Source organism: Nycticebus coucang, chromosome 10, assembly GCF_027406575.1.
Source record: "Nycticebus coucang isolate mNycCou1 chromosome 10, mNycCou1.pri, whole genome shotgun sequence".
In the NCBI taxonomy this organism is placed as follows: Eukaryota; Metazoa; Chordata; class Mammalia; order Primates; family Lorisidae; genus Nycticebus; species Nycticebus coucang.
In genome coordinates, this window is record NC_069789.1 from 121,252,012 (window position 1) to 121,274,789 (window position 22,778).

Here is a 22,778-nt window from a genome sequence, read left to right on the forward strand (position 1 = left end):
GTAAGGAGGGTCATTGGGATTTCCAGGAGGTTCAAAGTGAATTCTGAGAGAGATGTGGAATCCGGGAACTTCCAGCGTCTCTGTGCAACTTCCGGAGAGAAAAGGAGGAATAGGGGAGCCCATATGTGAATTTCCAGGGGAAAGTGTCCGGGAAGTTTAAGGCAGAGTGCGGGGCGGGGGGAGATTAACGGGGGAGTTTAAATCTGGAGAATTGCAGTAGAGTTGGGAGGATTTGAAATAGTCTGAGAGCTGGAGGCCTACCTCTCATCTCTGTGCCCTAATTCTCCTTTCCCACTCTTGTTTCCAGACTCACTGTGCAGAAAACCTTCTCAAAGCAGACACTTACCGAAAATGGCGGGCGGCCAAGGCAGGCGAGAAGACTATCTCTGTGGTCCTACAGGTGATCCTGACCCGCCCCTATACTTATTTACTAGGAGCCTGGAGTCCCACGGTCCAGATTCTGCTCCGGAGCCAGCTGGCAATGGGTTGAGCCACTTTCCCTTCTGGGCCTCAGCTTCCTTTTTTTTTGTGGTATTTGGCCAGGGCTGGGTTTGAACCCACCACCTCCAGCATATGGGGCCGGCGCTGTACTCCTTTGAGCCACAGGCGCCGCCCAAGGGCCTCAGCTTCCTTACCTGGAAAATGGACAGCATAATCCCTGGGCCCCTAGGCAGAGTAGAAAGGAGACCCAAGAAGGATGAGGTCTAAGATGACCACAGGAATCAGTGAGTGGCCTCTGTAGGTTGCTTTCATTTTCTGAGCCGTAGTTTCCTCAGCTGGAACAGAATGAATCGTTGCTGTTTCTCCTGCCTCCCGAAGTCAGTGGGCTCAGGGCTGGAAGGTGTCCTGGAAGATCAACTAAGCCAAATTAACTGCGTTTTAAAGCGGGGGGTGGGGGGGGCCGACTGAAGTGTAGGCAGGGGAAATAAGTGGCCAGTGTAAGCTACTATTCTGGAATGCCGGCTGTGTCTTTCTGAGTGTGTTCTATACATATAATCACTGAATCCGAACCACAGCCCTGTGAATCTGGAGGGAGACAAACAGGAAAGATCATAGAATTCCAAACAGGCTGTTCCTGTCAGAGATAAGAAACCATTGAGAGAAGAGAGCTAAATGGGTTTTAAGCGTCTTCTCCTTGCCAGGAGGTGGCCAGGGTGTTTTACCTGCATGATCTCACCATTCATAGGAGTGGTATGATGTAGGGGCTGTGATCACTCCTAATAAATAACAGTGCCAAGATCAGAGCCCACAACTGAGTGTTGGTGCTCAGCATCATACTGCTTTGTGTTCACATGCTGGCTCTCTTGATTCGGGCCACATTTCCTTAGTTCCGAATGTAGAGGTTTTAGGGGAGGGATGTTGGGGAAGCAAGGCTTACAAGATTGTGTTTGATAATTGGACATATTCGTGTTCTCTCTCTTGCTCATTGGTTTCAAAAAAGTTTTGGGTCACAATGCCTTTTGAGAATTAGAAGCCGAGAATTCTTTTGCCAGGAAAAATATACACACTCACAAATTGTCGTAATGATTTTAGGATTTTAAGCATCTCCTAAATTTCTTTTCTTTTCTTTTCTTTTTTTTTTTTTTTGCAGTTTTGACCAGGGCTGGGCTTGAACCCATTACCCCTGGTATATGGGGTCAGCACCCTACTCCTTGAGCCACAGGCACTGCCCGCATCTCCTAAATTTCTAATCTAAGAATAATAATGAGGCTTGGCGCCTGTAGCTAAAGTGGCTAGGGCCCCAGCCACATACTCCAGAGCTGGAGGGTTCAAATCCAACCTGGGCCTGCCAAACAACAATGACGAACGACTACAACCAAAAAATAGCCCAGCCTTGTGGTGGGTGCCTGTAGTCCCAGCTACTTGGCAGGCTGAGGCAAGAGAATCGCTTAAGCCCAAGAGTTTGAGGTTGCTGTGAGCTGTGACGCCACAAGCACTCTACCCAGGGCGACAGTTGAGACTCTGTCTCAAAAAAAAAAAAAAAAAGAATAATAATGAGAGCTAATATGATTCAACATTACAACCTGCTGGTCATTATTTTATACACCTCACATGGATTAACTCATTGAATTCTCACCAAAATCCCATGACCTAGGGTCTGCTTTTGTCTCCATTGTACAGATGAGGAAACTGAGGCCCAAAGGTGTGCAACTTGCCTGACAGCCAGTTTTTTAAATTGTGGGAGATACAGGTTGCTGACTATTTAGTCCTACGACCTGGATTCAAGTCCCCAGCTCTTCTTCTTACTCTGTGACCTCAGGCAAATTGTTTTCATTTCTTTTTTTTTTTTTTAACCCACCAGCCTTGGTGCATGTGTCCAGCGCATAACCAATGTGCTACTGGCACTGAGCCACGTTTCATTTCTTTAAATCTGTTTTCTCATCTGTCCTTTGGGACTAATGACATCTAAGCCCAGGGATGTTGTGAAAATTTCATGACATAATGTCTGCAAAAGTGCTCTGTCAACATGTAGGTGTTTGTGTAAAGGGAGGGATTTGTGTTTTTATTACTGGCGGATGATTCTGTGGGCTTTCTTATGATCAGGTGACACCAAAGAAGTCACATTCAGTTCAGTTATCTCAGTTGCTTTGGGAACAGAGAGACTGGAGGCAGAAGAGGCAGGACATGGGAGGTGGAAACCAGAGAGGTGAGGCAGAGGATTCTCTGGCCTGGGAGAGACGGAGTATTTTTGTGCCCACAGAAGGCACAACTTGCATTTCAGTTAGGATTTCCAGCTTTGATGTAAATTTGGGACATTGGAGGGATCCCCATCGTTAGGAATCAGACATGGAACTATAGACAGGGCATTGTCAATACAGGGCTAGGACCTGCAGACTTGAGAGTAGATGATAGATTTGTTAGTTCATTCATTTGTTCATTTATTCAACAGTTATTTATTAAGTGCCTACGATAAGTGAAACATTATTTTAGGTACTGAGCCTACATAGCAGTGGACAGCATTAGACAAGTATTCAGTTGTGTGGAGCTTTCATGTTAGCAGGGAAAGACTGACAAGTCGAGAAGGAAATTAAACTATTTAGGGAAAAGGGAGTACCTCAGCTAGGTGTGGGCTGTGGCAAGAGGTTTTTGTTTTTTTTTGAGACAGAGTCTCACTTTATCACCCTCAGTAGAGTGCTGTGTCGTCACAGCTGACAGCAACCTCCAACTCCTGAACTTAGGTGATTCTCTTGCCTCAGCCTCCCGAGCAGCTGGGACTACAGGCACCTGCCACAACACCTGGCTATTTTTTTGTTGCAGTTTGGCTGGGTCTGGGTTCGAACCTGCCACCCTCGGTATATGGGACCAGTGCCCAACCCACTGAGCCACAGGCATCGCCTGGCAAGAAGTTTTTTTTTTTTTGTAGAGACAGAGTCTCACTGTACTGGCCTCGGGTAGAGTGCCGTGGCGTCACACGGCTCACATCAACCTCCAACTCTTGGGCTTACCCGATTCTCTTGCCTCAGCCTCCCGAGCAGCTGGGACTACAGGCGCCCGCCACAACACCCAGCTAAGAAGTTTTTATTAAAATGGGAGGTCAGAGAAGGCCTCCCCAAGAAGATGACTTTTAAAAATTTTTATTTTATTTATTTATTTATGTTTTTGAGACAGAGTCTCACTATGTCACCCTGGCATCACAGCTCACAGTAACCTCAAACTCTTGGGCTTAAGCAATTCTCTTGCCTTAGCCTCCCAAGTAGCTGGGACCACAGGCTGTTTTTTATTGCAGTTGTCATTGTTGTTTAGCTGGCGTGGGCTGGGTTTGAACCTGCCAGCCTTGGGGCATGTGGCTGGCGCCTTAACCATTGTGCTATGGGTGCTATGGGTGTCGAGCCAGAGGATGACATTTAAACAAATGAGCTACACATGTTTCTGGGGAGAAGACAAAGACTCTGAAGTGGGCTTGTGCCTCTCATGTTGGAGGACAGGAGGGAGGCCAGTGTGGCTGGGTTGAGTTAGCTGGGATGGGGGGAGAAGTAGGAGAGTAGCTAATGGAGTAGTTGTGGAAGTCCCTCAGACACCTGGGGTCTGGAAAACCACTGTTAGTACTTAATCTTTTACACTGGGTGAGACAGAAGCTGCTGGAGGGCTCTGAGCAGACAAGAGACACATTCTGACTTAGGTCTTCACAGGATCCTGCTAGTTCCACGTTGAGAATAAATTGCAAGGGTCGGGCTTATGCCAGTAATCCTAGCACTCTGGGAGGCCAAGGCTGGTGGATTGCTTGAGCTTGGGAGTTTAAGACCAGCCTGAGCCAAGAGTAATATCCCATCTCTACTAAAAATAGAAAGCTAACCAGGTGTCATGCCAGGCCCCTGTAGTTCCAGCTACTTGGGAGGCTCAACAGAGTGAGACTCTGTCTCAAAAGAAAAAAAGAGAGAGAGAATAAATTGCAAGAGCCAAGCACAGAAGCAGGGGGACCAGTACTGCCACAGCTGTTAACTTATGTCACATTGGAGACCCTTTGGAAAGTCTGATTACATGTGGCGATTGCCAATATGTGGGGTAACTGAATCACTAACTGCTAATTTGGGTTCTTCTAAAGTGAAACTCTGAAAGCAGAAATCTCTGGGCACCAAGACAGTAGGCTCATCTGTGAGTTTTTCTACTACCCTTCATTTTCTCCTTCAAATACTATTATGCAACATCTAGATACTACCACACAGGGTTCAGCCTTCTGCTCGTGACAGCCTCACACACCTTTTTTGTTTGGTGCAGCCACAGCAGGCTCTGTCACCAACCTATCACCTGTTGGTGGGGAATTCCACCTTCTTTGCTAACCACTCCTGGGCCGGAGGGGATGGCTGGGACATGGTTCAAATGGAATTCCCATGTATCACTGGAGGTGCATTTTTTTTTTTTTTTTTTTGAGACAAAGTCTCATTATGTTTCCCTCAGTAGACCCATGGCATCAGAATTCACAGCAACCTCAAACTCTTGGGCTTAAGTGATTCTCCTGCCTCAGCCTCCCAAGTAGCTGGGTCTACAGGCACCTGCCACAATGCCTGGCTATTTTTTTTTCTTTGGTTGTAGTTGTCATTGTTGTTTGGCAGGCCCTGGCTGGGTTCAAACCTGCCAGCTCCAGTGTATGTGGCTGATGCCCTAGCTGCTGAGTTTCAGGCACTGAGCTGTGAATTCAGGTTTTGGACTAGAGGAGTTGGATTGGACTAGAGGAGTTGAGAAGAGTTGTTAGAGCTGGGTGTGGTGGCTCACGCCTGTAATCCTAACACTCTAGGAGGCCAAGGTGGGTAGATTGCCTGAACTCAAGGGTTCGAGACCAGCCTGAGCAAGAGTGAGACTCTGTCTCTAAAAATAGCCAGGCGTTGTGGCAGGCACATGTAGTCCCAGCTGCTCGGGAGACTGAGGCGAGAGAGGATCACTTGAGCCCAACAGTTTGAGGTTGCTGTGAGCTATGACGCCAGTGTACTCTACTAAGGGCAACAAAGTAAGACTGTCTCAAAAAAAAAGAGTTGGTATTAGACAGGGCTTTGCACTCAGGTATGTGAATCCACATTGCCCTGCTAGTTAGTACCTTGTGTAATGTGTAAGTTGTTGATTTAACTTGCCTGAGCCTCAGTTTCCCCATCTATAAAACTGGAGTGGTAACAGACCCTTCTACTTAAAGTGGTTCTGAGGCTTCGATGATGCCTAGCCTGGTGATGCTTAACTGTGGTAGGTGTAGCAGACTAGGTCCTAGTCACCAGAACCTGTGATTATCTTATTTTAATGACAGAAGAAACTTTGCAGATTTGATTAAGTTAAGGATCCTGAGGTGGGGAGAGTACCCTGGATTACCCAGGGGGCCTCAGGTAATCATGAGAGTCCTTGTAAAGGAAAGAGGGAGGCAGGAGAGCCAGAGTCAGAGACAGAGCCATGACGACAGGAGCAGAGGTCTGAGTGATGCTGTCGCCAGCTTTGGAGATGGGGAAGAGGCTTCAAGTCAAGGTCACCAGCAGCTTCTAAAAGCTGAAGAGACAAGGAAACAGATTCCCCTCTTGAGTGTTCAGAAGGAGCATGGCCCTGCCCACACCTGCATTTTAGCCTCATAAGATGAAATTTGAGACTTCTGACTTCCAGATCTATAAGATAATAAATTTGTGTTGTTTTTAGCCATGAAGTTTGTGGTAATTTGTTATAATAGCAATAGGAAACAATAGGAAGCATACCAAGCACCTGGTACACAGTGAGAATCTAGAAACATTAGCCTTAGTGACCACTTTATGACTTGTGGGACACTGAGGCAGGGAACAGAGAAGTGACTCCCCAGAGCCCCTTAGTGAGGGAGGGCAGAGCCAGAGTTACTACTCAGGTGGTGCTTGTTCCATTAGAAAATGCCACTTCCAGGGCGGTGCCTGTGGCTCAGTGAGTAGGGAGCCGAGGGTGGTGGGTTCAAACCCAGCCCCGGCCAAACTGCAATCAAAAAATAGCCGGGTGTTGTGGCGGTGCCTGTAGTCCCAGCTACTCAGGAGGCTGAGGCAAGAGAATCACTTAGGCCCAAGAGCTGGAGGTTGCTGTGAGCTGTGGTGCCACGGCACTCTACCAAGGGTGACAAAGTGAGACTGTCTCAAAAAAAAAAGAAAGAAAGAAAGAAAGAAAATGCCACCTTCCTAGGGTGGCGCCTGTGGCTCAAAGGAGTAGGGTGCCAGCCCGGCCCCATATGCCAGAGGTGGTGGGTTCAACAGCCCTGGCCAAAAAAAAAACTGCAAAAAAAAAAAAAAAGAGGGCGGCGCCTGTGGCTCAAGGAGTAGGGCACCGGTCCCATATGCCAGAGGTGGCAGGTTCAAACCCAGCCCCGGCCAAAAACCAAAAAAAAAAAAAGAATTACATCCACTGGTCATCCATTGCCCCCACTTGGCCATGCAGCCAAAACCCATCCATTTGGGCGGCGCCTGTGGCTCAAAAGAGTAGGGTGCCAGCCCCATATGCTGGAGGTGGCAAGTTCAAACCCAGCCCCGGCAAAAAATGGAGAAAAAAAAAAAAAGAGAGAGAAAGAAAGAAAATGCCACCTTCCTGTTCATCCACCTGTCTATCTCATCAGGAATGTATTGAAGACCACCTGTGGTGATTGTATTAGCAGCTGACATTTACAGTGTGCCAGGCGCTATTCCGGGGACTTTGTATGTATTCCTCATGTAAATTTTCATAGCAACTTTATCAGATTGAAGTTGTTCTAGGTTAGGAAATAGGCAGAAGGGGTGGAATGAAAGCATTTGCTCTAGACTCACACAGCATACCAGGTGCAGTGGCTCAGGTCTGTAATCCCAGCACTCTAGGAGGCCAAGGCAGGATTGCATGAGCTTAGGAGTTTAAGACCAGCCTGAGCAAGAGCAAGAGCAAGACCCCATCTCAACTAAAAATAGAAAAATTAGCCGTACATGGTAGTGGGCACCTGTAGTCCCAGGTACTATTTTTCTTTCTTTTTGAGACAGAGTCTCAAGCTGTTGCCCTAGATAGAGTGCTGTGGCATCATAGCTCATAGCAACCTCTAACTCTTGGCCTCAAGCGATCCTCTTACCTCAGTTTTTGTATTTTTAGTAGAGATGGGTCTCGTTCTTGCTCAGGCTCGTCTTGAACTCCTGAGCTCAAACAATCCACCGGCCTAGGCCTCCCAGAGTGTTAGGATTATAGGTGTGAGCCACTGCACCCAGCCTTAGTCCCAAGTACTTAGGAGGCTGAGGTGGGAGGATTGCTTGAGCCCAAGAGTTTGAGGTTTCTGTGAGCTAGGCTGACCCCATGGCACTCTAGCCTGGGGCAACAGAATGAGACTATCTCAAAAAGAAAACGTCTAGTGGGGGGGAGATAGATGCTATACAAATATAAACAACAAAGCTGGACACAGTTGTGTGCACCTTTAGTTCCAGTTACTGGAGAGACTGAGGCAGGAAGATCACTTGAGCCAGGAGTTCAAGGTGCAGTGAGCTATGATTGCACCACTGCATTCCAGTCTGAGTGACAGAGTGAGATCCTGTCTTTTAAAAAAAGGACAGATATAAACAAACAAACAAAACGTGTAATAACAGGTGGTGATAATGAAGAAAAATAAAGCTGAGTCAGGGGATAGAGAGTGGCACCCATAGGTTGTGAAGGAGGCTACTTTGTTTGATTTGAAGAGTTAACATTTGAATAGAGACCAGGATGATGGAGGGTATCAAATCAACCATGGGAGGGTTTGAGGGAAGAGTGGCCCAGGCAGGGGGAAATGACAGCTATAAAGGCCTTGAGGTAGAAGGAGCCAGCCTGTCCTTGGCACAGAAGGAAGGCTGATATGGTTGGAGGAGAGTGACCAAGTCTGGCAGGAGGCTGAGCAGCAAGACTGGAGCTTCTTGTGTCTAAGCCACACCATATACTGCACGGGACCAGGGCTGGGAGCAGATGGGAGTCATCAGGGGGCCACCTGGCCTCACCCTGGGGAAGGCCCTGCGCTCTGCACTGCCTTTTTTTTTTTTTTGAGACAGAGTCTCAAGCTGTCGTCCTGGATAGAGTGATACAGTGTCACAGCTCACAGCAACCTCAAACTCCTGGGCTTAAGTGATTCTCTTGCCTCAGCCTCCCAAGTAGCTGGGACTACAGGCGCCTACCACAATGCCCAGCTACTTTTTTTGTTTTTGTTGCTGCCGTCGTCCTTGATGTTTTAGCTGGCCCTGGCCAGGTTCAAACCCTCCAGCCTTGGTGTGTATGGCTGGCGCCCTACCCACTGAGCTACAGGCACCACCCTGCACTGCCTTTCTCTAGTGGCATGGTGGAACAGCACACACGACTTTAGCCATCTGCCTGGGTTCCGGTCTGGCTTTGCCACCCAGCAGCTGTGAAGTTACATAACTACTTCCTGCCTCCTTGTGCTCATGTGTAAAATGGAGATAATTATAGCACCTGCCTGCAGAGCTGTAGCGAGGAGAATAGTACGAGTCTGGCACATCGTGGACACTCAGATGTCAGCTGCAACTGTTGTAGTTATTCTGTGTCAGCTCCCTTCAGAAGGACGGTTATTATGACAATCTTTTCCTTTTGCATATGAAGAAACTGCTTTTCAGAGACGTTGGTTTTGTCACCTAGGGTTACACAGCTTAGAAATGGCAGGGCTGGATTTGAGCCCAGGCCTGACTTGCCCCAAGTCCAGTCTCTGATACAGCACCTGTGTGTAGGTGTGTGCAGGTGATGTTTTGGTGACCTCCTGATAGGGATGTGACAGAGCAGATTAGAAAATAAGATAGTCTCAGGGATGAGGGAGGGAAGTGTAGGGTGATGGATTAAATATGTTGGAGGATTTTAATAAATTGTGATTCTAGGATCCTAATAAAAGAGCCCCAAACTGGAAGACAGGAGACTTGCTTCAACTGTTCCTAACTGCCTTTCATGGACACACAACGTTCTGCACCTTCAGTGTCACATAGGAATGGCAGATCCTTTGAGGGAAGCCTTCCTACAGATAGATAGCACTTTTCTTCTTCTAATAGACAATTATCGGGCATCAACTAATAATGCCTCCTAATTGACAGCATGCCAGGGCCACTTAGTGCCATGCCTCATAGCCATTATTTATGTGCATGATCTTAGGTAAGATGATCAGTCTAATTTACAGATGAGAAAACCAAAGCTCCAGGTTAGCTGGCAAGGCCATTTAGCTAGTGTACTGCAGAGCTGAGATTCAAACCCAAGAATCTAGGGAAAAGTGTTGAAATCTTTTACCGTTAAATTTGGTGGTGAGCAAAACCAGACAAAGCCCTGCCCTCAGATTGCAGGTCAGGGATGACACATGCTGTTAATCTGCAAGATGACTAGAATAAAGTTATAACTCTGGCAAATGCCACTAAGAAGAGCGCCGTGGTGGTGACCTGTTACAAGCCAATCTGGTAGACTCTGGAGTGCTCAGGAGAACAGGTACATGTAGGGTGGGGGTATGGGTTCATTCAGCCAGTCTTTTTCAGGCTCTGCTCTGTGCTAGGCCATGTGCTACATGCAGGGACACAGTGGCACCACTCAGCTGTGGTTCCCACTGTCAGATGACATTTCAAGGTACATGGCACTCCAGATGGGGGTTATCCTCAGGTCTCACAGTGAACCCGAGGACAAAGAAGGCACTTACAGTGGCCTTTCTCTGCCCACAGCTGGAGAAGGAAGAGCAGATACACAGCGTGGATATTGGAAACGATGGCTCAGCCTTCGTGGAGGTGCTGGTGGGCAGCTCAGCTGGGGGTGCTGGAGAACAAGACTATGAGGTAAGCACAAAAGTGACACAGGTCTCCTGCCCACCTCTGGCCCACATTCCCCCATGAATGTTTCCCTTGGGGCCTCTGGGAGGGCCACATGGGGCACAGGGACACCTGACTGATTGCTGCCCTCTGGCGCTCTGGAGGATCTCTTAGTGTACTGAGGGGACAAAGGGCAAATACAAGGTAGTAATCTTCCTACATAAGGGAGGAGACTGAGTTTGCATCACAGCTTAAAACAGCACAAATTTGGGCTGAGTGCACTGGCTCATGCCTGTAATCCTAGCACCCTGGGAGACCAAGGAGAGTGGATTGCTTGAGCTCAAGGGTTCAAGACCAACCTGAGCAAGAGCGAGATCCCCATCTCTACTAAAAATAGAAAAAGTAGTTGAGCGTGTGGTGGTGGACTTCTGTAGTCCTGGGAGGACTTGGGAGGCTGAGGTAAGAGGATGGCTTAAGCCCAAGAGTTTGAGGTTGCTGTGAACAATGATGATGCCACAGCACTCTACCCTGGGTGGCAGAGTGAGACTCTGTCTCAAAATTTTCTTCTTTAGAAGTTGGATTTCATTATGTTGCCTAGGCTGGTCTTGAATTCCTGGCCTCAAGCGATCCTCTTGCTTTAGTTTCTCAAATTGCTGGGATTACTGGCATGAGCCACTACATCCAGTGCTATAGGTAATCTTTATGTCTTTATAGTAGAAGTACATACTGAAAGTAAGTTGCGTTGGGCTTCCAATGCTAGTCTTCTTCAAGATTCTCTTGGCTATTCTTTTTTTTTTTTTCTTTGAGACCAAGTCTCACTCTTGCCCTGGATAGAGTGCTATGATGTCAGCCTAGCTTACAGCAACCTCAAACTCCTAGACTCAAGTGATCCTCTTGCCTCAGCCTCTCAAGTAACTAGGACTTCAGGCGCTTACCACTACACCCAGCTAGTTTTTCTGTTTTAAGTAGAGACAGGTAGTAGAGACAAGGACCAGCTCTTGCTCAGGCTGGTGTTGAACTCCTGAGCTCAAGCAATTTACCTGCTTCAGCCTCCCAGAGTACTAGGATTATAGGCCACCATGCCCAGCTCTCTTGACTGTTCTAGATCCTTTACATACCAATTTGTCAATGACTTTATCTTTTTTATTTCAGACCTACACAAAAGTTGCAGAAGTAGTGTCTATACTCTTCACTCAGATTTCCCAAAGTTAACAAATTTGTACACATTTTTGTCTGAACTGAGTAAGTTGTACACATGAGACCCCTTTATCCCTGCATACTCCAGTGGGTGTTTCCTAAAACCAAAAAAATTCTCTTACTGGGCGACACCTGTGGCTTAAAGGAGTAGGGCGTCGGCCCCATATACTAGAGGTGGTGGGTTCAAACCCAGCCCTGGCCAAAAACTGCAAAAAAAAAAAAAAATTCTTTTACTTTTAATACAATTACCAAAATTACAAAATTAACACTGATATAATACTATATCATCTGGCCTCAGAACTTATTCAGATCTCTGTCCTTGTCCCAATAATGTTCTTTATGGCAAAAGAAAATTCAGCATCATGTATTGCTTTGACTAGTAACACCTCCTTGGTTTCCTTTGCAACAATTTCTGTGACTTTCTTTGTGTTTTGTTCCATTGACATTTTTAAAGAGCAGAGGTTAGTTAACGACTTTTGTCAGATATCACTTATTTTACAAAACGTCTCATGTTTTCTGTGGTTAAACTTAGGTTACACACATTTTTGTGTGTTGACTTTGTATCTTGTGACCTTGCTGAAGGTACTTGTGTTGTGACCTTGCTAAATTCATTTATTAATCCTTGTGGTTTATATAGATTCCTTGGGCTTCTCTACATAGACAGTTGTGTCTGTGAATAGAGGCAATTTCCTTTTTTTCCTTTTTCTCACCTTGTCACACTGACTACCTCCAGTACCATGTTGAATAGAAATAAAAGTGGAAATCCTTGCTTTGTACTTGATCTTAGGGGAAAGTGTTGAAATCTTTCACCATTAAATATGGTGTTAGCTAGCTGTAGGCTGTTTGTTTTTTATAGATACCTTTTGCTAAGTTGAAGAAGTTGTTTTTCAGTTTGTTGAGAGCTTTTTTCTTGAATGTTTATTGACTTTTTTTTTTTTTTTGGAGACAGAGTCTTCACTATATCGCCCTCAGTAGAGTGCTATGGCATCACAGCTCACAGCAACCTCCAACTCCTCGGCTTAAGCGATTCTCTGGCCTCAGCCTCCCAAGTAGTTGGGACTACAGGCGCCCGCCACAACACCTGGCTTTTTTTGGTTGTAGTTGTCATTGTTGTTTGGCAGGCCTGGGCTGGATTCGAACTCGCCAGCTCCAGGGTATGTGGCAGGGGCCCTTAGCTGCTGAGCTATAGGCACCAAGCCGAATGTGGACTTCTTATATCCAAGTTCAGGAGAAAGGCATCCTTCTCCAGGGAAGAGAGAAAATTCACCCTTCTTTTGCCTGTTCATTCTATCCAGGGTGCCCACTCATATTGAGGGCAGATCTTTCCTACTCAGTCCACAGGCTCACACATTGGTCTCCTCTGGAAACACTCTCACAGACACACTAGAAACAATGTTTCACCAGTTATCCAGACAGTCCTCAATCCCCTCAAGTTGACACCTAAAATTAACCTATGCTAGGTCAAGATTTGTCTCTTCAAGGAGACCTGTGCCAACAGTCTCCCATTTATTAAACTTCTGCTGGAGTCTCAGGTTTCTGTTACAACTTCTAGCTAAGACTGAATTAAAGACTCTGGGGCTTATAATATTTAGTTTCCACCCAGAAATTAGAAGATTAAACTTCCAGATATAACTGGAAGAACCAAGAAAGAAAAGGAAAAAGGGCAGAGTGGGGATGGTCAATATTAATGTCACCTACAAATCAAGTATAAAGCACATTTTTTTGTTGTTGTTTTCATTTTTTTTTTGAGACCAAGTCTCACTCTGTTGCCTTGGGTAGGGTGCTGTGGCATCATATTGCTCACAGCAACCTCAAACTCTTGGGCTTAAGCCAATGCCTGGCTAGTTTTTCTATTTTTAGTAGAAATGGGCCAGTCTTACTCTTGCTTGGGCTGGTCTTGAACTCCTGAGTTCAGGCAATCCACCCAGAGTGCTGGGATTACAGGCCTGTGAGCTACTATGCCCAGCCATTAAATATATATATAATAACTAATACTGTTGTCTACAAAATCAACACGTTCGGCTCCACCCACCAAATTCTACAAAGGAGATTCATAAACTTTTAAAGTTATCACAGACTAGAGTTTAAAGGTTTAATTCCCAAAGTTTAGACAGTGTTAGATAATATAAGTCAGACAACTAGAGTTGTTCTCTCTTTTTTTTTTAATTCAGAGACGGGGTCTTGCTATGTTGCTCAGGCTGGTCTTGAACTCTTGATCTCAAGGGATCCTCCAGCCTTGGCCTCTCTAAGTGCAGGGATTACAGGACTGAGCCACTGTGCCCAGTCAGAGTTGTTTTCTCTATTCAATGAATAGGAGTAGAGTATATTCAGAAAAAATCTACCTCTTAGTGTGGATAGCAGCTATCAACCATAGCTTGCCTTATGCCTTCATTTTAGTCACTAAATGATAAATTCAGCTTTCCTGTTAGCTCAAAATAAGGCATTTATAAACCAGTCTAGTCAAGGCCAGGGAGATAGCTTTCCTTCTGTGTAATTTTCTGCCTTTGTTATTTCCTTTTCACAATAAGCTGGATGCAAAAAGACAGATAGTTAATTATATTCTGTGTTTTTCTCAGCAAAAGGCTTTATTTTCTAATTTTACAAATTTCACAGTATGGGCTCGGTGCCTGTAGCACAGTGGTTATGGCGCTGGCCACATAGACCGAGGCTGGCGGGTTCAAACCCAGCCTGGGCCATCTGAACAACATTGACAACTGCCACAAAAAAATAGCCAGGCATTGTGGCGGGTGCCTGTAGTCCCAGCTACTTGGGAGGCTGAGGCAAGAGAATAGCTTAAGCCCAAGAGTTTGAGCTTACTGTGAGCTATGACACCACAGCACTCTACCAAGGGCGACACAGTGGACTCTGTCTCAAAACAAAAAACAAAACAAAACAAAATTCACAGTATGTCAGTTAGAAAAGAGACTAAGTAGGTAACACAATATACCAACTAAAAGTAGCTTACTGTGTGAGTGAGAACATTTTTTGTTTTCTTTTTTTTTTTTTGTAGAGACAGAGTCTCACTGTACCGCCCTCTAACTCTTGGGCTTATGCAATTCTCTTGCCTCAGCCTCCCGAGTAGCTGGGACCACAGGCGCCCGCCACAACGCCCTGCTATTTTTTTGTTGCAGTTTGGCCAGGGCTGGGTTTGAACCCGCCACCCTCGGCATATGGGGCCGGCACCCTACTCACTGAGCCACAGGCGCCGCCCTTTTTTTTTTTTTAATTTTTTTATTGTTGCAGTTTGGCCGGGGTTGGGTTTGAACTCACCACCCTCAGTATATGGGTCCAGCACCCCACTCACTGAGCCACAGGCACCACCCACATTTTTTGTTTTCACAGGAGAGGGAAGTCTGGCATTAGGCAGACCTGGAGTTTATCTGGCTGCTCAACAACTCAAGATAATGGTTGGCATTTCTTTTTTTTTTTTTTTTTTTTTTTTTTTTTGTGGTTTTCGGGCAGGGCTGGGCTTGAACCTGCCACCTCCGGCATATGGGACTGGCGCCCTACTCCTTTGAGCCACAGGCGCCACCCGGCATTTCTTTATTCTTTTGGACTTGCACTTGTCACTGATGATTGCTACTGCTCTATCATTTGGTAGCATCCAAAGCAGAATGTGGGGGAGGAGGTAGAATGGCAGAGATGAAGCAGCTGTCTTTCTGCCTCTGTTTCTCTTTAATCAGGAAAATCTTTCTCAGATTCCCCTGCAGCCTTCCTCTTAGATTTTATTGGCCAGAACTGTAAATTTTGATTGTCATTCATTCCTTCATCATACCACCAATATCTTCATATATTTCTTTTTTTTGTAGAGACAGAGTCTCACTGTACCGCCCTCGGGTAGAGTGCCGTGGCGTCACACGGCTCACAGCAACCTCCAACTCTTGGGCTTACGCAGTTCTCTTGCCTCAGCCTCCCGAGCAGCTGGGACTACAGAACACCCGGCTATTTTTTTGTTGCAGTTTGGCCAGGGCTGGGCTCAAACCCGCCACCCTCGGCATATGGGGCTGGCGCCCCACTCACTGAGCCACAGGCGCCGCCCAACTTCATATATTTCTTTAAATACTATACATACTTTAAAAATATTCTATCTTATAATTTCAAATAAGTAGCTTTTGTACATATAAGTCTATAGTCTGCAATATCTGCTGACTCTAAGTCAGGGCAGCTTGTGTTCTTGTATTAAAAATATGTGTGTATTTTTAATCATTAACTTCTGTTCTTCAGAATATGTCTGTGGAAATTCTTTAATGACCTGCTTTGAGGTACCTTCCTTCAGAGAAGATCTGCCCTGCCTTCAGGCAGGACTGTGGACATAGGACCACTTAATATTTTCAGCTTGAGTTTGCATTTCCTTTCCCTTTCCTTTCCTTTCCTTCTTTTTTTTCTCTCTCTCTTTTTCTTTCTTTCTTTTTTTTTTTTTTGTTGAGACAGAGTCCCTCTATGCCCTGAGCAGAGTGCAATGGCATCATAGCTCACTGCAACCTCAGACTCAGGCTGTGGGCATCCTACTGCCTCAGCCTCCAGAAGCCACTGGGATTACAGGTGCTTGCTGTGGCACCTGGCTGGGTTTTTCCATTTTTTTTAGGAGTTGGGATCTCACTCTTGCTCAGGCAAGTCTCGAAATCCTGAGCTCCAGCAATTCTCCCTCCTCAGCCTCCCACAGTGCTAGGATTGCAGGCATGAGCCACTGGGCCTGGCTGCTTCTTTTCTTTCTTTCAAGACAGAGTCTCGTACAGCCCTAGGTACAGTGCCATGGTATCATAGCTCATAGCAAACTCTTGCCTCAGCTTCCCGAGTAGCTGGGACTAAAGGGACCTGCTAGTTTTTCTATTTTTTGTAGAGACAGTCTCACTCTTGCTCAGGCTGTCCTTGAACTGAGCTCAAGTGATCCACTTGCCTTGGCCTCCCACAGCTTGGGCTTTTCAATGCAGATAGCTAGTATAAAATTGTGCTCTAAATCCTTGTGAGTACAGACTTGTGAGGAGTTCTGCATAGAGACTTTTTCATCTTTTCTCTGCTGTTCCCCAGAGCTGAAACCAAGAAAGACATCCCACTGACTCTTTCCCAGACACATTACCTCCCTATTTACTTACTGAAGGTGTCGCCTTTTGGGTAGGGATGCCAGTGATCTCAGAGATGTTGTTCTTCTGCGCTTGGAGCCAGGTTTGGTTTTCTGTTCTCTCCTGACCCACCACACACAGCTCTTTAAAATCATGTTCTGGGCCAGCCAAAGTGGCTCACACCTGTAGTCCTGGCACTTTGGGAGGCTGAGACAGGAGGATCCCTTGAGCTCAGGAATTCAAGACTAGCCTGAGCAAGAGTGAGACCCTGTCTCTAACAAAAATAGAAAAACTAAAGGCCAGGTGCGGGGCAGCGCCTGTGGCTCAGTGAGTAGGGCGCTGGCCCCATATAATGAGGGTGGCAGGTTCGAACCTGGCTCTGGCCAAACTGCAACAAAAAATAGCCAGGTGTTGTGGCGGGTGCCTGTAGTCCCAGCTACTCAGGAGGCAAAAGCAAGAGAATCGCCTAAGCCTAAGAGCTGGAGGTTGTTATGAGCTGTGATGCCATGACACCCTACCGAGGGTGACAAAGTAAGACTCTGGCTCTAAAAAATAAAATAACAAAATTAAGTAAAGGCCAGGGGCAGTGGTTCATGCCTGTAATCCTAGCACTCTGGGATGCCTGAGACAGGAAAATTGCCTGAGCTCACAGGTTCAAGACCAGCTTGAGCCAGAGTGAGACCCCTATCTCTAAAAATAGGTGGGTGTTGTGGTGGGTGCGGGTAATCCCAACTACTTGGGAGGCTGAGGCAAGAGAATCTCTTAAGCCCCAGAGTGAAGTTTCTGAGAGCTGTGATGCCATGCCACTCTACCAAGGGCTACAAAGTGAGACTCTGTCTCAGAAAAAAAAAAAGAGAGAAAAACTAGCCAGGCATTGTGGTGGGTTCCTGTAGTCCCAGCTACACAGGAGGCTGAGGTAGGAGGCTCATTTGAGCCCAAAAGTTTGAGGTTGCTGTGAGCTAAGCCAATATCGTAGTACTCTACCCATAGCGACACAGTGAGACTCTGTCTCAAAAAAAAAAAAAAAAGAATCTTGTTTGTCACCTGGAATCAGTATCCAGGCAAACTACCAGCTGCCAGATGATGAGACAACACAAGTTATCTTAACAGAGAGAATTTATTTATGTATTTATTGAGACAGAATCTCACTTTGTCACCTAGCCACAATGCCCAGCCAACAGAGAGAATTTATTTATTTATTTATTTATTTTTGTAGAGACAGAGTTTCACTTTATTGCCCTCGGTAGAGTGCCGTGGCATCACACAGCTCACAGCAACCTCCAACTCCTGGGCTTAGGCGATTCTCCTGCCTCAGCCTCCCGAGTAGCTGGGACTACAGCACCTGCCACAACGCCCGGCTATTTTTTTGTTGTTGTTGCAGTTTTTTGGCCGGGGCTGGGTTTGAACCCGCCACCCTCGGCATATGGGGCCAGCGCCCTGCTCACTGAGCCACAGGCGCCGCCCAACAGAGAGAATTTATTATAAAGAACTAGTAACTGGGCATTACTAGAAGACTAAGGTATGACTAAGAAGCAGGGAGCAACCACTCGTAGGATTGGGAAAAATAAGTAAAAGGTTGAAGTTACTTTATTTTATTATTATTATTATTATTATTATTATTTTTTGAGACAATGCCATGGGTAGAGTACCATGGCATCACAGCTCTCAGCAACCTCTAATTCCTGGGCTCAAGTGATTCTCCTGCCTCCGCCTCCCAAGTAGCTGGGACTACAGGCGCCTGGCCATTTTTTTGGTTGCAGCCGTCATTGTTGTTTGGCGGGTCCAGGCTGGATTCGAACCCACAGCTCAGATGTATGTGGCTGGCACCTTAGCCACTTGAGCCACAGGCACTGAGCCTGAAGTTATTTTATTATTATTTTGTTGTTGTTTTTGTGAAGTTATTGTTTTTGGTAGAGATGGGATCTTACTATATTGCCCAAGCTGGTCTTAAACTTCTGGCTTCAATTGCCCCTCCCACCTTGGCTTCCCAAAGTCCTGGGATTACAGTGTGAGCCATTATCCCTGGCCTAGGTTGGAGTTATTGAAATATGGGTGTTATAAATCATCGCTATTCAAACACCTTTTGGAAATACACAAATGAGTCAGCAGAAAGGTAAAAGGAATTACTGGAGGCCAGAATCGAGAGAACAGAGTCCAAAGATGCAAGGGAGCTGCACTAATTGCTGACTTTAGCTCAAACCCATTCTCTACACTCAGTTCTGAGTTTCATGAGCTGAAACTCAAACACTGAGGGAGTACTGCTCTCGCTCCAGGAGAAAGGCTGGATGAGGCTGGTGCTGTAAGGTATTAGGACCTGCAAATTGGATTCATCTGCTGTTGAAGAAGGAACAGTGCACAAGCGGAAGTGTCCTGGGGTTGATGCTCATGGGATCTGCAAAAGCACAAGCAGCGTCCTCCTAACTCATGCAGCTCTGCAGCTTCTCTCTAGCTTCCCCTCTTAGCGGAGCTGAAAAGGAGCAGATGACAAAGCAGAAATGCAGGTTGCCACATTCCCCATAGTGCACAGAACTGAGTGTAGAGGGTGGGTTTGAGTGGAGAGTCAGCAACTAGTGCAGGTCCCTTGCATCTTTGGATCCTGTTCTGTCAATTCTGGTCTCCGATAATTCCTTTTACCTTTCTGCTGACTCACCTTGCATTTCCAAAAGGTGTTTGAGTATTGTGCCAGTCACTGAATAGTCTGCTAGGAAAGTTCCTTAGGTAGTGCAGCCCCTTGTATTGTCAAATATGGAAGACTCGTGGAAGAATTTGAGAAGGATTGTTCAGTTCTGGAGGTTGGAAAGATCCTTCTAGGGCCTGTGTTAGGGCAGACCTGACTGGAAGCCCAAAACAAGGGAAGGGGCTAGAGATGTCCAGGCTAGAGCTGGACTCTAGTGATTCCCTATGTGGGCCCCTACTTTGGCGCTCTGCCCACCTCCCCAACACATAGGCAGGATTCTCTAAAACAGCCTGCCCTGGTTCTCATTCACTATGCCTTCTCCTCCCCAGGTCCTTCTGGTCACCTCATCGTTCATGTCCCCTTCGGAGAGCCGCAGTGGCTCCAACCCCAACCGTGTTCGTATGTTTAGTCCTGACAAGTTGGTACGGGCAGCAGCTGAGAAGCGCTGGGACCGTGTTAAAATTGTTTGCAGTCAGCCCTACAGCAAGGTACCAAGGGGGAAGCTAGAGTGTGGAGTCCTTGGTCCTGGGCAAGGAGGGAACTGAGGTGCCAATATTGGGTCCCAGAGGGCTGGAAGGAGTCGACAGCTGGGATTATATGGAAGATTATGTGGATGCTGGGTCCCTGTGTTCCGTGTAATGGGTTTGGGAATCTACCTTAAAATGAGAAGCTTCATTTCCTGCAGGGAATCTAGGAAGGATGAATAGTAGCATGTCAGAGGGATTTAGAGGAGGGAGCAGTCGACTTGTTGGAGAAGTGGTCTAATAGGGTGTGCCTAATAGTTAACATTAGGAAATCTAGTCTGACCACTGAGTTGAAATTCTGGTTATACCACATCTAGCTGTGTGATCATAGTTAAGTGACCTACCCTCTCTGGGCCTCTGTTTCCTGATCCTTTTTGGGTTGCTGTAGATAACCCAATGCTGTAGTAACAGTGAAACATGAGTATCCATTGTCACACAATAGAGATATATTTCTTACTAAGGTAACTGTCCTGAGGAGTATTTAACCTGTCAGCTTCACAGGGTCATCCAGGGACCCCGGCTTCTCCCATTTTCTGGTTCTGCATCCAGCTAGCAGTGGAAGGGAAAGAGCCTGGAGCATTTCTTTGTTCTGGAAGTGGCACACAGCACTCCCTCCCTGACAACAGGCAGGAATTTGGGCATGGGGGAGTAAATTGGCTTGGACACCTAGCATACTTTGCCAGTTGCAGTGAGGACTAAGGCAGCTACTGCACGTAATGGCTTAAAGCTGAGCCTAACTCAGAGTTAGGACTCGGTAGTGACAGCTTAATAGTATTAGTTGTCATTATCAGGGTACCTCCTTAGACGTGGGTATCCATGAGAGAGAAAAAGAGCCAGAAAGGCGTTTCCCTAAGTGAAAGGGTCTTGGGGCCCTAACTCCCACCCCTCCTTTTCCAGGATTCCCCCTATGGCCTGAGTTTTGTACGGTTTCACAGCCCCCCAGACAAAGATGAGGCAGAGGCCCCATCCCAGGTAGGATCTATCTGCCACCCCCAGAGCCTTCTCCCTGCCCCTTCACCCCCACCTGCCAGCGGCCCGCCCATGGGCACTGACCTTGTGGGACCTTAGAAAGTGACAGTGACCAAGCTCGGCCAATTCCGTGTAAAGGAGGAGGACGAGAGCACCAACTCCCTAAGACCAGGGTCTCTCTTCTTCAGCCGGATCAACAAGACATCCCCAGGTGACTGGAAAACCTGAGTCCTGAGTGAGTGGAGGGTTGAGACCCCGACTCCTGGGTCTGAGGGGCTGGGCGCCTAGACTCCTGGATCACTGCTGGGTTTGGGGAATAACACCCCTGTAGACAGGAGTGGAAGGGGCTTAGGGGCTCGCCCTCTCATCCTGGATCCATTTTCTCCCTTTGTAGCCACAGCCAGTGACCCAGCAGGACCCAGCTATGCAGCCGCGACGCTCCAGGCCTCTAGTGCCATCTCCTCAGCCTCTCCAGTTTCCAGGGCTGTGAGCAGTACCTCTAAGGTGAGACTGTCACAGTTTGGAGGGTGGAGGAGGAGAGAACCTGGAGGCCTCACCCCGTCCTACCCTCTTAGCCTCAGGAGTCTCCCAAAGGGAAGAGGAAGCTGGATTTGGGCCAAGAAGAAAGGAAGGTCCCCAGCAGACCGTCAGTCCTGCTGTTACCACCTGCTATCAAGAGACCCAAATGTGAGCAAACGAGATCCCTTATTCCCATGCGGGTGGGGGTGGGGATCTATGCTCTTATGTCCTAAAGGAAGAGAGCTGGGGGCCTAGACTCCTGAGTCTGAGGGAGGAGGGGTGGACCCTGGACTCCTGGGTCTGAGGAGGAGGGGCTGGGGCCAGAACTCCTGGGTCTGAGGGAGGTGAAGGCTAGAAGGTGCTGAGTGTCTCCTCTTTGGCTTCCCCAGTGCCAGTTCCCACCCGTACTCCAGCCACAGCCCCAGTATCTGCCCCAGCACAGGGGACAATGCTAGGGAAACCCCCGGAAGAAGGCACTGAACCTAGAGGACACCGAGCTGGCTCGCAAGAGCTGGGGAAGATCCTTCAGGGTGTGGTGGTGGTGCTGAGTGGCTTCCAGAACCCCTTCCGCTCAGAGCTCCGGGACAAGGCCCTAGAGCTGGGGGCCAAGTATCGGCCAGACTGGACCTCGGACAGCACGCACCTCATGTAGGCCTGTGCCCTCCTTTCTATGCCTCCTGCTGCTTCTACCCCGTCTCCTCTGTCTCTTCTATCTTGCTTTCTATCTCCGTTTTTTATGTTGTGCTCTCTCCTTGCCTCTCTGTAGCCTCTATCTCTTTTTTCTCTCTGATCTGCCTCTCTCTCTCTCTCCCTCTTCCACCTCTTTTTCTGTTTCTCCCGTATTGATCTCACTGTCTCTCTTCACTCGTCCCTCTCTCTCTCTCTGTCTTCCCTTCTCTCTCTTTCCCCATTGCCCCTGAGACCACAGCTAATAGACACTCCTTGATTCTGCTCCCCACCAGCTGTGCCTTTGCCAATACCCCCAAATACAGCCAGGTCCTGGGCCTTGGAGGCCGCATTGTGCGTAAGGAGTGGGTGCTGGACTGTCACCGGATGCGGCGGCGGCTGCCCTCCAGGAGGTGAGACCTCCCTGTGTGCACATGTGTGACGCATACTCATGCTTATACCCTCCCCCAGCCCTCTCCCTCATCCTGTGCTGGGCAATGCCAGGAATCTGGAGAGAAAGTGGACTGGAACCTGCCGGCAGAGAGCATGGGAGTTCTAGCCCAGAGTCAGCAAATGCTTGAGAAGAGGAGAGCAGAGGCTGGGGGCACCAGCTGAGGGAAAGAGGACTTGGCTGGGAGGGTCATGGAGGGTTCTGCGAAGTCTGCTTTTCGGAGAAGGAAAAGGACATTACAGGCAGGAGGAACAGCAGATATGAAGGCCCAGGAGTGGGAGAATGAGTGCTCAGGCCTGCTCACATTCATTCCAAGCAAGTCCTAGAAGACTCCACTTAGCACCCGGCTGGGCTGTGCAGTGCTAGGGATCCAGATGTTGAGCCTTGAAGGCCCTTCACTTTGATGAGGAGTCACACTTGTTATAACGGAGGTAGAAGGCCCTGGGGGAGGCCCAAAGCATGTGAGGGGTCTTCCAGGATGAGAAGAAGTTTGCCAGGCTGAACAGAGCCTGAGAGCATGCTGGGCAG

The 22,778-nt window shown here is 47.5% G+C and overlaps 1 protein-coding gene across 4 annotated transcripts in view; it reads left to right on the forward strand.

The window, feature by feature from the left end:
• Positions 1–22,778, forward strand: part of XRCC1 (X-ray repair cross complementing 1) — a 29,617-nt gene that overhangs the window by 280 nt on the left and 6,559 nt on the right. Inside the window, exons 2-10 of one of the 4 annotated variants that reach the window (XM_053607118.1) lie at positions 308–400; positions 10,104–10,214; positions 19,451–19,609; positions 20,543–20,617; positions 20,714–20,825; positions 21,009–21,118; positions 21,196–21,301; positions 21,523–21,781; positions 22,096–22,212. In XM_053607118.1, the coding sequence (XP_053463093.1) occupies positions 308–400; positions 10,104–10,214; positions 19,451–19,609; positions 20,543–20,617; positions 20,714–20,825; positions 21,009–21,118; positions 21,196–21,301; positions 21,523–21,781; positions 22,096–22,212 (1,142 nt within the window). Of the gene's footprint in view, positions 1–307; positions 401–10,103; positions 10,215–11,357; positions 11,430–19,450; positions 19,610–20,542; positions 20,618–20,713; positions 20,826–21,008; positions 21,119–21,189; positions 21,302–21,522; positions 21,782–22,095; positions 22,213–22,778 lie in introns of those variants that run through there. The other 3 variants (XM_053607119.1, XM_053607117.1, XM_053607120.1) reach the window with 3 other exon arrangements.